At 45.3% G+C, this 22065-nt stretch overlaps 1 protein-coding gene across 1 annotated transcript in view; it reads right to left on the bottom strand.

The window, feature by feature from the left end:
• Positions 1–12489: 12489 nt before the first annotated feature.
• Positions 12490–22065, bottom strand: part of MAP3K9 (mitogen-activated protein kinase kinase kinase 9) — a 44470-nt gene continuing 34894 nt past the window's right edge. The window contains exons 8-11 of the mRNA XM_026038610.1: positions 19013–19125; positions 17550–18365; positions 16454–16791; positions 12490–13324 (exon numbers count right to left, since the gene is read on the bottom strand). Of these exons, the coding sequence (XP_025894395.1) occupies positions 13274–13324; positions 16454–16791; positions 17550–18365; positions 19013–19125 (1318 nt within the window). The 3' untranslated portion in view covers positions 12490–13273. The remainder of the gene's footprint in view (positions 13325–16453; positions 16792–17549; positions 18366–19012; positions 19126–22065) is intronic.

Here is a 22065-nt window from a genome sequence, read left to right as displayed (position 1 = left end):
AGCCAGTGGCTTGTCTGGAGAAGGCTTCCCTTCCCTGCTGTCTGATGCCAGTGCAATAACAACAGATTATTTCATTTTGTCACTTAACGTCCAGGAAAGTTCACCACATCTGCGTTTGAATGCTACCCTGTGTTCGTGACAGGCCAAAAATAAAACAGTCATTGCAGCAAATTTTGTCCTTCTCAAGTTCTTAAGCAGGACACAGACCGTCAGAGCCTGAGTCATCCAGCTTCACAGCAGCAACAGCAGCACAAATTCTATACCCAGGTTGCATCTTTACATAAAATCACCTATTTGCAAGCTTGCTATGGCACAAAATGTTTAGCAACTAACAGTATTTCTGCACCAGTAAGAACATCCCCTACAGTTTCTTGAGCACGAACTGCTGCTTCCTGGCAATCGGCAGCCGCGGCTGCCAGAGGCTGCCGATCTGCGCTGGAGGCTCAATGTTATTTTAAGCTCTGTTCCCAGCTGCAGTGGCATCACGTTAGCCAGAGCATTTTCCTTCTGCAAGGCGGCTATCTAGATGGTACAGTGACTTTCAGGGTGCCCCAATGCAGATCTTGTCTGACATGTCATGAGCGCGAAACTAATGCAACCTTTGACACAGGCAGGTGAAGAAGAATCCTATCCCCCCTCGCATGGTCAGATCCAAGTATTTTACCTGTCCCTTTAACTATGAAGCAGCACTTAACCCCCACACCTCAGCTCCAGCCTGACATGAGGCCAGAGCAGAACAGAGCCTCATCCATTGCTATCACAAAAATGGTAAAGTGCATCATCACCAAGCTGTATTGAAAACCAAAGGTGACGTTACTTACACCTGTAACTGGCTGATGAGGCAGATCTTAAAGCGTATGAGGTTGGTGTCAGCCTGACGCCGAGAACAATGTGCCGGGAAGGACTTGCACATTTCTGACTCACCTGCGGCTGGGCAGCCCGGGCCCCCTGCATGGGCCTTGCTGCAGACCCCAGAAATTTCCCAGTTTGCTGCCTTCCCGCTTGGAATTCAGGGCAGGCTCGGGAGCTCCAGCTGCATGGAGCAAGCACTGATGCTACACGGTCACACTGGCTCTGCTTTTCAGTTGCCAATAGTAGTTCTGCAGAACGCACAGCACACACGGTAAGCATGCTATTCAAAATACCTGCTTGCTATCACAGCTATCGGCAAGCACAAACAATATATATATATGATTGTATATATTATATATATATGTGTACCTTCAGGGGTGCTGCACGCTCTCAGGCACTGCACTGCTTGTGAGGTTGGCGATGGGCACGTGTTTCTCAGAAGAGCAGCGAGAGGAAAGGACAAACCGAGGGATCGAGGCTCTGCTTCATGCTCCCTGAGCACTCTGGACCAGCCTTGCCGCTTTTCTGTCATCTTACCTGTGCTCAGAAGCTTACACACGTCCCCTGCGTGGACCCGGGTGTATTGGTACTGGGCAGAAGGCAAATTCCCTCGAATTACAGGGAATTAGGAAGAGCCATTCCCTTCCCAAGGGCCCGCTGCTGCGGCCGGCCTCCGGGCTCCCTCTCGCGGCAGCGCGGCTGGCGCAGGGTAAACCGCGGCCTCCAGCGCCGGCGCGCAGGCCAGGCCTGACCCGCGCTCAGGCTTAGGAGGAACTTGGGCTCTCAGGGCTCCTGCCCTGGGGCCGCGAGGGGCCCCAGGAGACCACGAGGGGACCCTGGGGCCGCGAGGGGACCCAGGAGACCACGAGGGGACCTTGGGGCCGCGAGGGGCCTGGGTCGCCCGCAGCGGCAGCACTGCCAGCGCGCTCAGCCCTGCGCCTCCCCGCGCTGCCCGCTCCTCATGGCCAAGCGGGTGGTCGGCGAAGCCACACGTGCGCTGATAAGCTGGGCTGGAAAGAGGGAAATACACAAAAATATGAGAAACTGCTGGTACATCCACATCTTTTACCTTACTCCTTGTCCAGCTATTCTGGAAGGGGAGGAGTACATGGAGATATATCTGAGGAAGGACAAGAGGAATAAATATCGACAAACCCAAATTCCCTCCGCTGTTGTGCCACAGCTGGTACCATCAAAGCATCAAATGGGGGAGAGCACAAACCCAACCACAGGTCATAGGCAGTGCTTGCAAAACCTTTAGCAATGCCAACAGATAGATTTATCTCCCAAGAAACACAATGAATATGGTTACAAACCCAGTTTACCTGGATTAAGACTCAGTGATCAAGATGTGAGTTAGAGCATGTCTGCAACGATTCTTTTCCTCCTTTAGAAATCATAGCAGCTTAGAAGATCCTCTTACCTCTTCCTGACTCTACAAGACAAGATTCAGCAAGGCTGGCCCGACCATTTCCAACATACAAACCTGAGTTAGCTGCGCCAAGAGCAGGACTTCTCCTCTTGCGCCTGCTCTGCACGTGCTTGCAGGCTCCTTGCTGTGACCGAGGTTGCTCGACTGCCACAGATGTCATGCAGCTTCCGCAGCCTGGCAGGCACAGATACCCAGCCCCTTAGGAGTAACACGGCCTGACAAGCTGGGGCACACAAGCTGCTGTGACGATGGGCATGGTCTCCATCTCCTACCTGCACACAATCACCCATCTGCTCAATATCAGATCCTTCGGGACTTGCACTCTGAGCATCGCGCCTGCTGCAGAGACTTGCAGCCTCTCATCCTGCCCCTGCACCTCCCACGTTTCACAGGGAGGTTTCACAGCTCTTCCTTAGCTCTTGGACGTCAGGGGTTCAAGGATGCCATGCAGAGGGCCTTCCCCTCCTACAAACAGCCTTGCACTCGCCACGGAACTCGGACACAGACCTGTGTTTGAGCGTTGAGTGTTTCCAGGGTGTTCTTAGTCTAGGGCCGCCTTTAGAGAACGTCTATTAAGTGTTCGTGTAAAAATACACCCACAAATCTATTTGTCATGCTGTCTGATTGACTTTCTTTGCTCTCCATTCAACTGAAAGTGTCACATGTTCTACACTTCCCATCTTGTATTCCTGCTTCTTTTCTATCTCAAAAAAAAACAAGAGGCTTTTTCTTCATTTCCACTCCTCTACTCCCATGCTGCCTCCTTACTAAAGGAGGAAGTGGCAGATGAATCTAAATCCCTCCCAGATGGAGGACAAGAGCAAGAACAGGAGCACTCACCCAAGTGGCTAAGACAGTTGATGAGCATCATCCTCAAGGCTGTAAGCAGAAAGAGAGGCAGATTCGTAGCACTTGCATGGAAGAGACAGAAACTGAAGATAGGAAAGGAAACATAGTCCCAGGCCTCTCCTGAATCTTGGAGAAATGAGGCGCCTAGAAATAGCTGTAACTACAAATACATATTATACACACATGTAGCTATATATATGTATCTTTAATATACATTATATTCCATATGTATATATATATTCCATGTACATGGAATATAATGTATATTAAAGATACACATATATGGAATATATACATATGGAATATAATGTATATTAAAGATACATATATAGCTGTATATATGTATATACATATGTACATATATACATATAGAATATATATATATGATTGAATGCACTTTGCTTCCTAAATGAGGTCTTGTTCCATAATTTAAGAGTTGTATCCCGGAGTACATAGCTTAAAACAAATAAGGCTGCCTGCATAAGGTTAGTAGGATATTGATGTCCATCCTCTCTGTTATAGTCAGGGCCACTTTGGTTTTGATGTATAAAACGGGATCAAATGCCTGGAAATTACCCACTGAAGAAATTCTAAAGCACAAGAAACATTAATTTCTTCCCATGTTGCAGGTTTCTTTTTATCCTCACCACATAAACACTTGTAGCTAGAGCTCCCATGAAAACAGTCATTAACACACAGCAGCTGTGAGTATTTTTGGGATGGATGTGATGCTGCTGTGCAAGCCTGTGCAGTATCCGAGCTCCTTCCGTGCTCGTGTGACACGGCTCACTGCAGAGCCGAGCTGGGCACCAGCTCCAGCGCTTCATAAACTAACGAGACCGCGTCAAATGGCCACGGCTTTTGTCAGCTTTTTCCTGCAGTTCCCCCACTTCTTGGCATCCAAACTGCTCTGATCAGCCCCTTTCAAGCCTGTAGGTGGAGCAGCTGTAGGAAAAACTGCGGAGCCAGAGAGGCTGGAGAGCCAGAGAAAATGGGAGAAAGGACCAAACCCAAAAAACATCGGATGGCTGCAAAATCGCAGCTCGCTGCTGCTTCTTACAATGACCAGCTCTGCAACTGCTGGCTCAGGGTGCCAGGGGCTGGCAACATGATGGGCTCCGACACCTGCATCTCTCTAATAGAGCTGTCTATTTTAATATCATCTGCAGTTGTAACAGGTAATGACATTCACTCACTGCTCCTTTGAATGTTCAAACCCATTTTAGTATTTAGGTTGACATGCTGGAACATGATTGCAGTAGAAAGGAATAAAATTCAGAGCAAATTCTGCAGGCGCAAAGTAAATGGGTTTTAGTTATATCTAATAATGTGATTATGATCTTGTTCTACTTTATATTTATGCCGACCATCAGTTGATCTTACCTCTTTTCATTGCAAGTTGTTCTTTGTCGAATTTATCAGGATTTAACAGAAACCAAGTCACATGCTAGTTAATAAGATTTCATATTAAGTAGTTTTGAGAGCCACAAAGCGTGTTGAAATTTATTTGAAAGGCCGACAGAATATACAGACTCCTTTCTGCAAAGTTTGTAGATAAATATAATAAGATACAAATCCTTCTTTCTTTATGCGATTACCCAGTAAAACTAAAACTTCTTTTACTGTGTGAAACTGCTCTTTTCTGCCCAGAACATGAGGTTTTCAAATTGCGAGAAACAATTGAGAGAAAAATTCTCACAGATGTGGAAAAAAATCGACTAGTTGTCCCTGAAACGTGAGATGTGGCCTGAGAAGGAGGTGGAATTTCAGGTTCTGGTTCTAGTTTCCACTTGACACAAAGCTGTAGTTCAGTTTGGACCCAACACATACAAGAGGCACCATTTTCCATGTTTCTTAGACATGGAAATGTCTTCCCGAAGAGAAGCCAGAAGGCAAACTCACAAGACAGCCAGTTTCTACAGTATCCAATACAGTTCTCATATTCCCTATAAATTCTGAGAGAGAAATTAACCCAAGTAATATGTAACTTCGCTCCTCCTACAGATCTGCAGAGTATTGCCAACCAAACTGACCACACCAACCAAACTGAAGAGCTCAAGTTTCTCAGCCTAGAAGATCTGATGGGGGGTTTACTCTGCGCCTCTTCTAACCACAGCAGCTTCCCCTTGGGATCCTCCCCCTCTGCCAGAAGCAGCTCAATTCCCCCTGGCTGGAAACCTCACGCTTTACCTTCCCCTGCTGCTGCAGTGCTTTGGGCTTCTGGGGTTTCCTGCAGAGGCTGCAGCAGTTTTACCTGCCATGATGCATCTGGATTTTTGCTCCTTACGAGGTCAGTTTGAGCATCCCTATTAGCTCACGGTTGTGACAGCAGAGCAGCTCCAGCTTGGAAATCTTTTAGAAGAGAATCCCATTCTGCCAGACACTACCGAATAAGGTAGAAATGAGATACTTAGTTTGAGGAGCTCAGGATCTGAGGGGAGAGAGACAGTTTAGGACAACCCATTAAATTATTTTTGTAAATCCATATTTGTAAAAACAAAAGTGAAAAATGGAATTCATTTTGCATGCTATCATTTTTCATTAAATTTGTCTTCCATTTTCCTTCCAGTCTATTCCCAAAGGCCTCTGTAGACCAGCTTGAGCTGAACATATGACTAATCATACTCCTATCAGAGAGAAAGGTCCCTTCTCGCAGAGCCCTGTGCAGCTCGGGAGTCTGCAGCGCACAGCCCTTCACCCGTGCAGCTCCAGGCATTGAAGGGCACAAAGCTCAATGATGTGGCAGCCAGAGGAGCAAAGCACAACCTGGCAATCAAAGGCAGACCCAGGAATCAAAGCCTCCTTGCTCTGACCCTCACACTAACTGCAGACATGAAAAGCTGCTTGGAAAGCTGCTTGCTCAAGCAGCAACGTCTTGCTGAATGGATGAAGGGGCAAGGGATAAGGAGAGAGCATCAACAGTGAAACCAGGCAACATGAGCCAAATGTCATCGGGCACAAAGGGTGTTACTTCATCAGCCACAGGTCCACGCATTCAGATTCACATTCTGGTTGGGAGGCGAAATAAAGAGTCGGGAAACCTTAAACTAAAGAACAGAAATATTAACCTTAGGAAAAAAAATATATAGACTCAAGAAACCTGTTGAGAGGAAAGGCAGAAGTGGATTGGCAGGCAGCTACAGTGTGTGAGGAGTCACGTATACGGACAAAGCTGCCCTGATAGCACAGATAGCCAAAACCCTATAGAGGATCTAGAGCTGAAACAGTCCATCAGAAAAGATATATTTGGTGTGACACTGGGTAAATCAATGAGTTCCCGCTAGCAATTATCTGAAGCGCAAAACAAAGTACTCGAGACCTAAAGCCAATTGCTTTTATAACAGTTTTATTCAAGTCTGTGTGCTCTAGTGTTGAGACAAGGCCTAGATCAGCATTACACTGTAATACAATAATTTTAGCCATTGAACCAAGCCTGCTTGGCATCCTTGGTTTACAATTTACAGTACATCCAGAAAAAAAAAAGCAAAGAGAAAAAACCCCAACACGCCAACAACTTTCATTAGCTCTTTGCTTCACTTAAATATTGTTCTATAACATAAAATAATTTAATACAAAAAAAGAACTGTAATCCAAATACACATAATACATTGACACAGAACAGAGGAAAGATACAGTAGATTATGCACAAGAGTATTCAGTTGATGTGTTACCTACAGTGAAACAAACTGGACATTAATATAATTTAACTATTTAAGCCCAGGAGGGTCAGAGGCAACAGCCGGGTCACAAATAAAGCTTTTTATTTTTTTTAAAAATAATGCAATCTTATTTTCCTCTAAGCTTACTGCTGAACAGAAGTTAAAGGAAGGCTCCAATAAATCACTTCATTTGACAACATTTCATCACACAAACAAGGTAAACTTGGTGGCCTCAGTTAATTTACTCGACTCGGGGGTACCTTACCTTTTGCCAAGGTAACTGCTTCGGTGCAGGGTCTCGGGGCAAAACCAAAGCACCGTCCAGGTGCTACTCCCATAGCAAGAGACTTTTGAACACTATTAACAGGAGAGGAGACAGAGAGGCCTCCAAAGCACAGACTGAAATACATAACAAGCCATAAGATGAATCCCAGTCCTGCACTGTTTGGAGATCCTTACAAAGTACCTAACATCCTCCATTGATTTTTTTTTTTTTTTCCTCTCAACAGGAGCAGGAACTATCCCATATCTCAAAAAATGGACATGGGGCCATGATTTAAAACTAATCTATTCGCCCAGTTTTTCAGATTTGTAACTTTGTACCAACAAAAGTCAAGTCACTGATTTTTTTTTTTTTTGCAACTGGCTTTAAATAGAAGCAGGAGCAGATCCACAATTAATAAGGCAAAAGAAAGAAACAGTTTTATAAAAAAGAGGGAGGAAATACATTCTCTGGCTGAGAAACTTTTGGACTTTCAAAGCCACAGAAGAGACACAGTTAAAAGCACTGGTAATGTCCCTGATTTTTCACCGCCGGTGCCCTGGCCACCCTAGGGTGGGGTCTCACAGCTCCACGCCAGACAGGCTCTCAGGGTGTCTCCGGCTCGGGCTGCAGGGGAGGCAGGGAGCCGCTCACAGCGCCGAGGGCTGCCCAGCTCGGCGGCTCCGCGCACCGGCCCCGAGGGCTGCTCCGCTGCTGCCGCAGCGGTTGTTCTGTCAGGAAAAGCCAAGAACAACCCCCTCTCTCTCTCTCGGGGCTTTCCCTGCTTGTGGTAAGCAGCAGCAGTGGAGCAGGCGCCGCACGGGCAGGGTGGAAAGGCGGCGCGGGTGAGGCCGGTGTTTGCCCAGGCTGGCGGAGCAGCCGCCTCCTGCAGCGCCCTCCGTGTCTCCTCCGGCAAAGCAGCCCGGAGCCTGCTCCTTCCCCGCTGCTCCCTACGGGGCAGAAATCCTGCGCTTCGGATCAAGAGCGCGGGGCTGGCTCGGGCAAAGGCCCACACATACATTCCACTGACCGCAGCAAGGTTGAAGTGTGTGGTGAAGAGCTCTTCCAAAGCGAGCGTCTTCCCTCGAGACCGCAAAAACAGCACTGGAATCTAAGAAAAGGTCCCCTAAATGTGAACTTTTACTACAAGATGTTCCTGGCTTTTTTTTTTTTTTTTTTTCTCTCTCCTCTCTCTCCCCCTTAAATCAAAACAGTCCAACCTGGGAGGCAATGGTGCCTATTAAAGTGAATCTACGTGCTCCACTTAGAGCTCACTTATGCCCCAAAGAGACCCATGCTGCAGAAGGCCTTTCACTCTCTGCAAAGAACCGAGCCAAGCTCCATGATTCAGCTCACAAGCCCTGGAATGATGGGTTTTTTTTTACTTTGCCCTCTGCTTTGTTCTTTAAAGCCTAGGATTTCTAGATATTACAGTCATCATGTCAAGATAACCTTGAAAACAGCAAAACCGATGCACTAACATCTGCTTGAACTGCGGCCTGAAAAGGCAGCTAAGGGATACTGGCCTATTCTACCCATCCTGGCATCTGAAGTGCTGCTCATTACCGCATGCAAGACAGAAGAAAACTCTGCTCTGAGGATCCGGCCAATTAATCAAGGGCAACAACTCACTGTATGACACAGAGACGGGGCCTGGGAGAAAACATCACACCACCCTGCCCCTAGGTCGAGAAGCGGCCACAGCCACAGATTCCAGAAGAAAGCAGGGAAGCAGCTCAGTTCTCCTCAGTAAAGTCCAGTGTGCCTCGGAGCTCCTCCCATCTGTGATGAGAGGCTGGGCCTGCTGTGGAACCAACGAGAAGTCATCAAACACAAGGGGTCCCAGGGAACTTAAGTAGCCACTTAAGTTTCGAAATCTGCTGCTAGCAGCACTGCTGTCAGTGACGTCTGGAAAAACACCAGCGTGTTCCTTCTCCACTGTAACCTCTGTGCTGGAGACTGAACGGGAAGACACCAGGATGCGGCTAGAACAACGCTGCTTCTCTCAGGCTTTTACCCAACCTCGGCTCTGCAGCAAAGGCTCAGCTGGAACAGGCACCGAGGACAGGGAGCGGGTGCCCGTCCCTCCCAGCCTCCAAAGTCAGAACACCCTATCCTGGTGTCACCATGGGGCCACGGCCAGGAAGTTTTGTGCATCGTGTGGGTTCTCACTAAATACGCTGGAAGATAAAATCCCAGCATGGACAAGATCCTAGAAAGAAAATATTTCTGAATAAATTGTTCAAGAATAACGGAGGGGAATTTTCACCCAACGTGATTGTTTTTTAAATTAATTCAAAGTAAAAGCAACTTTGATATTCTGCTGGCAAATTTAAGCCCCCATTTGCCATCTGTGCATCCATCTGACCCACCAGCTACACAACTAATAGTAGCCCACTTCAAGCCAGCCTTATGAATCCAGTGCATTATACACTAAAAATACATTATCGTTTCTTAGTATTTGCTACATTGGGTTATTTGTACATTATTAGCATTCAGATATGATGACTGCATTAGGATCAGATATATTAAGAAATCAGTACTGCAAATGTGGGAAAACACTCAGGGCTGTCTGTAAGGTTCACCTAAGACTTCATAAGACTGTTTAAAAATGCCTGTTTTTACAGATCTTTATCATTAAAAGCAATAATGACCAACATGAAATTACCATTGTTTGGACTGTGGACAATCAGCTCTTCCATAGATCAGAAACTCTCCGGAAATTTGCCCTGCCTTGTCATTTACCAAAGCAAATATAATATTTTCAATATATATATATTTCTTAAGTGGATTGCTGATTTTATTTTCCATCACGGATTTGAACGTCAAAGAGCCAGATACAAGTATTTACCTCTGCCCTCCCATCATGCCAACATAAGTTGAGTATCTAATGCAATTCTTACACTTTCTTCCCACTCCATCTCTACAACTGAGGTAGCTCAGGGTAAAATCAAGCCAATCGGGCAGGAACAAAGTCACGACACGACTCAAATCTTCTCCATTACCCAAAGCCTCCCTGTGTGACAAGGAGATGCGACGCCGTCCCCAGGTGGCCGGGATCCTCTGACTTTGCTTACAGCACTAAAAATGGTAGTTTCACTCTTGTATTTCTTTTCCTCCCTGATAACCTCTGCTTCTGCTTCCCCAAGTTGTCGTGTCTTACCTTCCTGGAGCACTTTAGATCTAAATCCACCTAAAACATGCACACAATCCACTGCTTTCCTGCCTTAGGCCTCAAAATACTATGATACCAAGAATAAGCAACTAATAAAGATGGGGTAGAGCCAGCCAGTAAAACCACTTGTTTTGAAGTCTAGTCAAGAGATAGGGAGAGGCACCAACAGCAGACCTGGTGCAGAGGGGTCTGCACTCCAGTGAATGGGACACAGCAGATGTTTGAGCTGGTGGTAGTTGGACTGATGCGCAACGAACAACACTCAAGTTACAACCTTGGATCTCTTCCAAACTAAAACAACCCACAGCCTTATCTGGGAAGCATGTGCAAGAGAAGGCACCTAGGAATGGAGGATGAACCTACTTCACAGCTTAAAGGAGAAAGAAAAGACTACCCCAAAACTTGCACTGTGAAGGAAAATGATGTTTCTCACCAGAACCCTCCTACTCACGTCCGGAATGGGATGAAATGTGTTCCTCTGTATAGAACAGCAATGAAATGCTGAAGATTTCTCACAGCAAAAAAAACCAAAATGAGAAAACAAAACCCATTGTTGGATGGGATACTGTAAGAAACACCCTGGGAGCTGCATCAGGCCCAATCCCCAGTCACCTGTTGTGATTTTAAGTAACAAATTATCTTAAAAATCAAGTACTGGAATGACTATTTTGGAAATACGAAAAGAAAGCATTTCAGAGCATTTCGGAACCAAGGCATTTCAGAAGCTGCACTCGTCTCTAGCGCACGGCAGAGCTGCTGCAGGGCTGACGTGCCAGGAGACAGAGGCAAATGCACACGGGGGCTGCAGCACGTGATACCCCACCCCTACCGTGCTCAGCAGAGGGAGCAGCAGAACAGGCTGCAAACGCACTTGCCCGCTGCCTTGCAAAGCCTGCCGAAAGCAGGGCTGCGGAAACCAGCTGAAGTTTCTCCTAAAAGAGTTAAAGTCTTTTGCTTATTAACCCCCAAAAGGAAAACCCACAAAAACAGGGAAAAAGGAAAAAAAAATTTCAAAACACACACACATGCAAAAACCCCAGATCACCAAAACCCACCAAGAGGATATGGAAATAGAAACAGTTTTAAAAATGGTTACAAATCCTTTCTGAGCAGCAAGATAGATACCACTGGCCATACTGCCTACTATACTTTAATCTACTCCTGACCGTATCACCATCATATTTTAGGCTTATAATAATACACTTAGCAGAATAAAGCAGGAAGGCATCTTTCTTAAAGATACCATTGCTATATAACCAAGGCTTATAAAGTCTGAAAATTCCTCTCTGTGATGCAGGAGTCTATTTTGGTTCTCTTGTGCACACCTTCTGTGCAAATGTATATGTGTCTTAACACAGGTCTTTTCCCCTGGGTATTGTTCAATGTCCAGTTTTAACCAAGTTGCTGTCTTAAGTGAGTTGTAATAGCGGAAGGAAAACAATTGTCCTAAAGCAAAAAGTTTAGGCCCAAATCTTCATTTACAAATTTTGGGTTCCTTGTTCCATGCTGAAAAAAGTAAAGCTGAAAGGAGGATCCTTATTCTTTGTGCAAGACATAAACCTCCCTATTCCCCACAGACTTGGTCATAGTTTTTAAGACTGTTTTTAAACTGCATGGAAACAGGGCAGAAAGTGATGAATATCCTTTCAGAGAAGGGTACCAAAAACACCCAAAGAAGCAAGAATCCTAATATTGCCTAAAACCACTTATAAAAGTAACAGGCAACGATTGAATTTCGGGATACAGTATTCCATTTGTTTCCATATATCCAATGGGACTCCAGCTCCCACATTAATCCCACAGGGATCAATTAGGCTTCAAATAAAAATCAAAATTTAAAAAAAATCAACATTCAAGGAAGAAAGCTGATCCAAAGGAGGAGGTTTCCTATCATCTTCCATTTAATGAAACATCCCACACAGCAAAGACCTTTCTACACTTGATGATTATTGCCTCACCTCCAACAGCACGAGGTATTCAGGTTCACGACAAGTGAAGTACATCTCTGTGCAGTACTGACCATATAAAGTCTTAAGACAACAACATGCTATGGAGAGGAAAGCAACTACCCCATTTCCTAGGGGTACGGAAAAATACTTCATCATAAAAGCATGCTACACCAGAAGAGGTCTTGCTGAGCCCATGACAAAAATTTTGACTTTGAAAATACTCACTTTGTTGGAAACCCACTGCAAAAAGAAGATTTGCACTGAGGTTCCCTGCCCCATACTGAGGATAACGCACTGAAATAATAACCGGAGAGCAAAAAAATAATACAAAAAGTTACATTAGCACTTCTAATAAGGAGCTAAAGGAAATAAAACCTACCCGATGGCAAAGCAGAGCACTGTGCAGCCCGTGAGGAACAATACTAGGAGAACAAGCCCAGAGCCATCAGCACCTGGGTTTGGACATAAATGCTTTTCTCTCTCTATCTGTTCCACACAACTTTGGTGAAACCAGTAGAAGTGTATCCAAAGTTTATCTTTTTTTTTTATTATTGGTTGCTATAATTGTGCTTTCCCTTCAATTTTACAGGAGAAAAGAGACCTAAGAACAGCATATTTTTAAGGGCTGGCAAACTTTTTCCGTTTCCTAAATTAATACATTAATGCCACAAATTACTGAATGTAAGTTTTTCCAGACGAGATTTTTTTCTCAGCAACTATCTTGTTTGCTGCTGTTAGTTATTATTGGTAATAAAAAATATCCTCTTGCTTTGCGAGTCTTGTATTTCACATATTTCACTCCATTTTTTTGCCATTTTATCTTTGCTCAGTGGTTTCATGTTCTCGTGCTATCTTTTCCTCATTTTCTTGGCAAAAAACCATGTGCACCTTATTCAGATACTGAAGAACGGGTACATTTATTATAATATTTTTATAGCACGATTTTCACCATCTCTCGCAAGATTTTCACCATCTCTCTCAAGAGCACACTGCTATGGAGGATATCAACGAACTTTATCCTAAGATGCTTCTCCAGAACCAGGAGGAGAAGGGGATTTGGGAGCTTTTCTGACTGGCTTCTATCTTCTCGGGAATCTAGTGCACTACAGCGAAGCACTTCTTTCGAGATTTGGAGCACCAGCAGTCCTGCAACAGGGAAAAAACACATCAGGGCAGGAGAGAAATCAAGCCAGGGTCGGGGTAGGTGGACACAGGGAAACGTCACGGCCTAAAGTCACGCATGCACACGGCCTCTGGCCCTGGTGACAGCATCAGGAGAGGTCTCTGAGCACGACAGGCCTTGGCACCCCTCTCCCTGCCCGAGGCTCACAGGCTGGATCCCAAGATCCAAGAAGTGCTTGGATCCCACAGCCAAGAAGTGCTTAAGAAACCTCCTGGGGCTCCCGCTCGGTTTCTCCGGCAGCTGAGGAAAAGGGAGCATCCTGGTAGGAGCTGGGACTCCAGATCCATCCTACACGGCTTCTTTTTGGCCGTTTGTGGTTAGTGGCCAATGCCCTTCGGAGCAAAACCCTCCTAACAGGATAGCTGCACACCACGAGCACCAGCTCATTATCTAAAAGGCAGACAGAGGAAAGGGATTTCCTCTCAGCTTTTCAACTTCCGAAGCAAAAAAAGGTGACATAACAGGGTTGTACAGATGTTTTGCTTACTGGGAAATGGATAAAAAAATCCAGTTCTTTTTTGCAAAAGCAGCTGGCCCACGGCAGGAAGGGCTCGTGGGCTGAGCGAAAGCAGGGCCGCCTGGAAGGTGGGGGACCTCCCTTTCCAAACAAGCTGAAGGACTTTGAACACTGCTGTCTGAACAGAGCTATGGCAGGTGATGCCTTTGCAGAGCAGATGTTGCTTTCTATGACTTTTGCAATGACTTTTTTTTTCCTTTTTTTTTTTTTTAAATTGGAGAGCGTGACATTTCAGAACAGCTAATCCAGTGTTTCAGATTTTTTAAAGGATAAAGGCAACTGCAAATTAGATGGTTTTCATCTCCACACGGTCCCTGTGACACACCCGCTGGCTGGGCTTTCCTCGAGTCTGTTTCTACAGCACAATTAAAATTAACCATCTGCTTGTGATTTTTTTCTCCCCTCTTTTTAAGTCTCTGGATCACAAATAAATCGAGGGTACAGAAATAGAAAGCAAAAGGATGAATGTGTAAGAAATTAATAATGCTAAAAGCCTACTTTTAACAAAATAAACGGCAGACACAGCAGATTTCATTTTCAAGTAAGTATTTCACCCCCGGAATTACACCAGAATATGTGGTCTATCCAGCAGCAGCTGCTGCTAGTGGAGCATCGTTAGTGCTAGCTCTGGAGCACACGATGGGGAAGGCAGCACTAAACAACTCTGCCATTAACCATCCTTCACAGAACGTGATGAGAACGTGAGAAACATGTGCCCTTTCTGCATGATAACCTACAGTATTTGCCCCAAAAGGGGGTGTACTTGGCTAATGGCAACATGCTGGTTTTAGCCCTCAAACCCCAAATTCAATCCTAGCCCCGTCCTTCCCCTCACATGCTGCCTTTTAGGTTACAAACATCTGCTCTCTCGTGTGTCCTTGCTGTACCTTGCAAGGAAGCAGCCTACCCTAAAATACTAATGGAAAGGCCACATCCCTTACCCAGAGAGCCTGGGAAAAGGGTGAAGCTCTTCCCTCAAGCCCATAAGATATTGCTGTACAGGCACAGACACAATGTCTGTACAGAAAACTGAGCTGCAGCACCCCATAGCTGTGGGACTTTCAGCCTTCAGGACAGGGGCCTGTTCCTGCTCCAGACTTGGGGGATTTCACTATTTTTAAACAAGAATAATGCATGTTTTGCATGTCTATAGTGCCTTCCACGCAAAGATCTCAAAGGACTTTATACACACCACAAATGTCCTAAACCACCCCCTGTGAGGTAGGTATTATCCCTATTATTTACAGATGGGGAAATTCAGGCACAGAGGTTACATTATTTGCCCAAAGTCACACAGTGAGTCAGTGGCAAATCTGAACAGAATCCAGTTGTTTTGATCCCTATTTGCACAATCCAACTACCAAACGACACGGTCTCCATCTGAAAAATCAGTGTGCATTAGAACAGTCTTGCATGTCAAGACCCAAGCTGATTCATAACAAAAACCATGAGAAGAGAGGTTAAACAAGAGAGAAAACATGAAGAAAAAAATCAAAAAAATGAGAGAAAAAAAAAGAAAAGGGGACACATAAGAACTTGCTTCTGCAAGTCACCACAGCTTTAAAGGAAGAATGCCAGTCAGTTCCCTTCCCAGAGCTGAAGCAGCTTGATCACGAGCCTGGGATACAGGAAAAGGTGGCGGCTGGTGGATCCAAAGCCCAAAACCAAAAAGCTAGTTAAAGAGCCACACCAACCCCCTTCATCACTTTGAAAGCATAGGGTCATAGAAAAATAGGGCTGAGAGGGACCTCAAGAGGTCATCGAAGTCCATCCACCCTGCCTCAGAGCAGACTCACGGACACCTATTCCTTCCTGACACTTGAATTTGTTCTCCAGGTTCTCCATGGACAGAGACTCTGCACCCTCCCTCGGCAAGCTGCATCTAGCACGTGAGCAATGAGGGCAAGGGAGTGTAACGTAGCTGCTGCTCCTTCACTGGGGGCACTCTGATTCCCAGGCCTATCTCATGATCTGAAAGCATTTCAGAGAGGTTAATTGCCAAATATTTATTTGTTTACATGCTGGAAGCCTTGGGAAAACACTGAACGCTAGTGTCTGCTGTAGTGTAATACTTGAGTTTGGGAAATATTGATTAATACCAGGATAGTTACCAATATACTGCAAGAACCAAATCCTACAGGTAACCAGGTTTTGATATGGTAATTTTGGTTTACTGCAGCTTGAACCTGCAGTAAGGACAGGGAAGACTACAGAAAAGCCCCACAGCAAAAGTCAGCAGCTTTGAGTTGCCAAGTTACTTCCAGCTGCAGACCACGAAAATCAAGCAGTCGGAAAACACATCTTCAGCAGAGGCAGCACCATGATATGATCTCTGTAGCATCCCTCCATTTCCTCTGTCTTCAAAGTGCATTCTCAGTGCAAGAAGTAGGATTGAATTTAAAGGGGCTTCCTGTCCCCAGCGGATTTCATACTAAGACCAGAACTCCTGCTTGAGCTCATACGCTGCAGTTTTGTGTGTGTTAAGTTCACTCCTGCACAGCGGAACGGTGCTGTCCTGGCTCTGCCCCTCAGCATCTATGTCCAACAGCGTCCGCTCCTCTACAGGAAGACCCACCTGGAAAGGAAGCAGCGCGGGAAGTCCGGCTCTCTCTTCCACAGTGCTGCTGCTACTAGCAAAACAAGAGTCCAGGTTGCTGGGAGTGTCAGTGCTCGAGCTGTTGGCAGAGGATTCCCCCTTGGCATTGCTGGGGGACACAAACCACCACGGGTCCAGGCGCTGGCGGCTGGCCGCGGGCCGCGGCCGCGGCAGGAACTCCAGCGTCTTGGGCCGCTCCAGGGCAGGGTCCTGCTGCGCGTTCCAGCGTCTCGGCGTCGGAGGGAAAACCAGGTTGGGGTCTGGCAGGCGAGGGACCTCATTCGGATCTCGGCTTGGACTAGGTGTTTTTAATACACCTGTCCGCCACACAGAACATGAAAGAGGAGGAAAGCACGTTAGGTATCACTGCTAAACAGCTCCAACAGATTTCAACAGATCTTAGCTTATTATTCGCACTGTGAAGACATTTTCAAGGTAGAAAGCCTCTTTTTCAGAAGCCACAACCTTTGCATCTTTACCAGTAACCTTCAACCAGTTTCAAGAGATTCTTTTCCATTTTTTTTCCTCTCCTGTTCTGTATACATTACTGAGGAACACCCGTTTCACTTGGCAGAGCATCCTGTGCATTGTCTCAATTGCTTTCTTCATGCTCTGACTAAATCGTCTCCGTGGACAATTCTGTGCAGTTCTTCCTTTTCTTCTCAAAAACACAACATAGCTTTAAAGTAGTCTCCATGAATACTTAAATGAGAGCTCTCAGCTCTAAATTCTACTACAGATTCATTCAGCAGATACATTTATGTTCTGTTCTGCGACTGGAAAAAGTCTACTTCAGTCAGATTTTAGTTTTGTATCTTAGTTCTCTTTTTTCCTGAATTCTTACTAGAGTGAAAAAACAGGAAAGCATTTAAGTTATCAAACCTCAAAACCGCTTAAAGACTGTAATGGTAAAAACACTAGCCTGGAAGATGCCTCTTGCTTGCAAATGACTACAGTTAACAACCCCAAACTACTTGAGACATCCAGACTTAACTGCTTCAAGTTTCTGTAACAGAAAATTATTTTACGAATTCATTTCTTATGAAAAGGTCAAGGAAGAGGGCTGAAAACCTACCTGCTCCTAGCGTTCCAGTTAAGCAGCTACTGGAAGGGCACCCGCTGGTTGGGCATCCATTGACAAGGAGTCCGGTCCCTTTGATGGCCCCGTCGGAAGGTGTGCGCCTGTGCCCACCTTGCTGCGGGTGGGAAGAGACTGTCACGTGTGTGGGAGTCAGGGACTGGTTGGGGTCTTGTTTGAACCTCTCAATCTGCACGTTGACCAGCGGGTTGTTAATGGCTGGCAAGGGAGCCTTGACTGTCACGGGGCTGACAGGCATTTCATACACCACAATCTCATCACTGTCCGAGCGCAGCAGGGAGCGGGTGGAATTACATTCAGAAATGGAAGACAGGGAAAGAAGGGTCAGGGATGTGGATGGCTCGCCCAGAAACAACGTGGGCTCCTCTTTCTTGAAGATCTTCCGGGAAGGTGGGCTCGTGCTCCTACGTGGACGTCCGGCTCGCTGGAAAATGCTGTCACGCTTCTTCTTCTCCTCCTTGGGTGGTTCTGGCTCCTCCTCAATCAACAGCTGACACTTCCCTGCTTCTAGCAGGTCAAAGCCCAGGCCTGCAGCAGCCAGCACCGCCCCACAGCCAAGCAGAGCAACCTCACACCGTTTGTGGTGGGAGCCGCTGCGTTTGAGGCTGTTTGTGGGGGTCAGCTGTGGGGTGCTGGTGGCAGAGTTCACAGGAGTGGACTCCTCATTGGCATCGCTAGAAGGCCCATCCCAGTCTTCATTCTTCTGAAACGGGATGCAGAGGTATGACTGGTTGGGGCCAGGTGAAGGGTGCACTTTGCCCTCTCCATTAAAACATTCACTGTCTTCATCGTCTGGAAAGAAAACGAAGGGACACTTGGCACGGATGTAATATTTTCACAAAAAGAATTTTATGATGCCTTAAAAAAAAATATGAGGATTAAGCTTCTCTTCAGAAGATTCAATATTGTCATCTTAAGCACCATTCACCAATTGCCAAATACTAGTTAGCTATTCTCTCCAAAGCAGACAGGTTAAGACAAGTAGCTGGGCACATTATCAGAATTAGAAGACTTTATGAATAACAGACTGATATGTTTGGAATCAATTCGCGAAATCTACTTATGTTACTTCCAGAGTAAGTTTCATATATTCAGAAATGAGGAGTGAAAACACAGGAAAATGAGGACTTCTCCAGGCAAGTGAAGGTGTAACTGGTCCTCATGCTGAACACTTGAGATGTAGCATGGAGCTAGGCAGAATCTGAGAGAAACTTGTTATCTTGACAAATAATGCCAGCAAGAATAAAGAGATAAACCCAAAGAAAATCCAAAAGCAGACATGAGAAAGTAGCTACTCTGCAAAGAATAAAACAAAGATGAGATGCAACCAAAATAAAACCATTGCTGTAAGGTACCAGGTGAAGGTCAGGAAACAAGAAGTTCATTCAAACGTGAATGGAAGTGAGGATGAGGATATGAAGTCCAGGGAATTTCTTTACCCATCTCTGCTAAGCTGGTAAATCCTGGGAAAGCAGGCACAGTTCTCTGAATCTTCCCTAGGTTTGGAGCACTGGAAGACCACTGTTTGCATCCTTCTACCAGAGCTTTCAGACTGAAATGGAAAGATGAGAAAAATAATGTGCAGTGCTGACAACAAACACGCTTTCCAACCATCTCTATTCTCTACTGGTCTGTTTAGGATATCCACATATCCATCTTAACTCATACAAGATTAAAGCCCCTGATGTAGCAAGACATTTTACATCTTTACAGCATATTAAAATATAATCTCCTCCTCCTCCCAAAGGATCTCAACAATGCCTTCTATGAGTGCAAGATGATTTCTTCCTCATGATTCTCATTTATCTCCAGAATCACTCTGCATTTCTACGGTGGCTTCTATCCCTGCATTTCCAAGGTTTATTATGTCAGACTCCTCACTTTGGTATGCAGTTTACCTCTATTCTTGAGCTACCAGCACGCCCAGCTTGTCACCAAAGAACTGTACTGCTGTGGCAAGGTCACAGGGTCTGAACTTGGTTCAGCAGATGTTCAGCTGGTTGTTGACTAAGCTTTAGACATCACCTTTCAGATGCTCTTGCTATTCCCACCATTCAAGGATAGTTTCCAATACACCAAAAGCATTCTGTACAGTTCTGCCTTGAAAGTTCAACATTTTCTCCTCTCGAGCCACTCTGGCGTGTGCAGGACGCTGCTGTGAACCTGAATCCTGGCAGCACAATGCCCGATCTTACTTGTCAACATAGAGTGCTATGCAATTTCACAACAGAAGTACAATCCAACATACAAGTCTCTGTCCCAATTCATTCACTCCAAAGTACCCTCAGGTGTGTGATGAAGCCTGTCAGACTATGTAACTCCTATCTAACTTACTCAAACGTAAAGCTTGCACAGTTGGGATAAATACCACAGAAGGGGGCAGCACATTAAGGGTGACCTATGGCTTCTCAGCATAACCTTCCCTTGAGAGGAAAGCAACACTGAACAGAAACAAAAATAAAACAAAACAATAAAGATAACAAAAAAACTATGCCTTGAATGTCTCCTGTCACTGAAAAAGCATCATTTGCTCTCAACAGAAAGACAAAAAGTTACCAGAATATTCGAAAAGCTTTCTAGATCTGCCTTAAAATGTTTTTTTTGTGTTTTACCTGTACCCTCTCTCTCCCTGTCATCCCCTTCCAGGCAGCAGTTACAGGGGATGCCCGGGAGCCTCAGGGTGCTGCACATGCCCTTGCCAGACAGCAGGGCGCGTGTGGGAGCAACTCAGCTCATCCCGGAGGTGCCGGGCCCTGTTCCCGGCCAGGCCCCACGGAAGGGCTGCGGAAGGGGCAGCAGCAGAGCAGCCTCTGTCAGGCACCGAACAGGCCGCTCAGACACCTAGGGGTTTCGGGCCTGTTATCTACTGAGGTTAAGCCCTGCAAGGGATATTTCTCCATTTGCTGCACTACACTTGACTTGTCCATTACATCCTTTTTCTCAGGAGGTCAAAAATTGACTATTTTAGGAGTGCTAATACAGCAAGATTTATTTCCTCTGGAAATAGTGAAAGACCCCTAACTAACATCAGCTGAAAGACAACATCAATGTCTTCTTAACACTCCCCTTTTAACACCACGTTAAGGCACTAATATGACACTGCAATGAATAAGTGCCTGTTCCCAGGCTTAGCCCTATTTAGCTCACAGGATCTGAAGAGATAACAACTAAAGGGCTGTGGCTACCACAAATCCAGCGTGACCTTCAGCAAAACCAGGAACACCACCAGCGTGAAAACTCCTTAAGCAGAAAAAGAAAAGCACCTGTGCCACTCACTGCAACAGGCAGAGGCTCAGCAATGCAGAGCTCAAATTAAAAAAGACATTAAAGACTTCATCATATATAAGGATATATGATATATATATATACCAAACAAAACTGCCACAGTACTAATCCAACCTAAAGCTTCAGCAGTTTGAGCAGGCAAACATACTGGCCTGTTCTGCTGTGCATAATAATCTATAATATGCTGTGCATATTACCTATGTACAAAGATAGATAGAGAGGGCTGGGTGCCTGGCTTTCATGCCTGACTTTACTTCATTTTACTTATAGGTCAATTGAGTCATGGAAGAGAATTTCACTGCAATTCCCATCATGAAATCCTTGCATAAATCTGGAACCATTTCCTGTGGAGAACACATGGAAAGTGATGAGAGGGAGAGATTCAAGTTGCCTTGGCCACGGTTGTGTGAGCAGCCAGAACAGCAGGAAAGCTGCTACCAGAACAATGTCATGGTAAAAGCTGAAAACAGATTTTTCTATCCTAAGTCTAGTTTTTCAATTAGCTCTCTTTTTCAATCTTGCTGTCTTCCTTAATAATAAATAAATCATAATCAGGCTGAGTCCTTGATATTTACTGCAATACAACCTTACTCTCTCCACATATCGTGCAGTTCAGGATGATCTCAATGAGCAGCAGTGGTTCATGACATGTTAATTAAACTGCCTTATTGCCTCTTCCTGGAGAATGTGATCAACACTGGTGGGCACCTCAGTTTTGGGGTGAGCAGGGTAATGTTAATAGCAACTATGGACAGCAAGCTGGCAGTTCCTAGCAAGGAACTACTTCCCAGCTGTCTGTGGCCAAGAGCAATTCAGTGCTTCAAACTGTTCGGTGAGGAATGAAAAACTGAAGAGTTTTACTCCCAGAATTCTGAAAGTACAGTTTCAAAGTATTTTTGTACCAGCTTCAATGATTTTCTGCCCTTTCTCTATAATTAATGATTATAAAATGTGATGGTTTTGCTTTAATTCTGAAGAATGATTAAAGTATAGAACAGATAAATGCTGCATAGGCAGTAGCCAGAGAAACTTCCTCCCTATTGCTCTGCTAATATGTGTCAAGGGCACCTTTAAGGCAAAAAATAGTTTAGCATCCTTAGACTACCCAGATTTAGGCCTTCTTGTAGGGGAATACAGCAGTACTGCATTATGTAAACAGCTATTTTCCTTGAGTTTCACATCTGAGCGCATAATATTAAAGATAAAT

The sequence above is a fragment of the Nothoprocta perdicaria genome, unplaced genomic scaffold, assembly GCF_003342845.1.
Source record: "Nothoprocta perdicaria isolate Ctin4 unplaced genomic scaffold, notPer1 scaffold_213, whole genome shotgun sequence".
Classification (NCBI taxonomy): Eukaryota; Metazoa; Chordata; class Aves; order Tinamiformes; family Tinamidae; genus Nothoprocta; species Nothoprocta perdicaria.
This window is presented reverse-complemented; position numbering and strand designations above follow the sequence as displayed.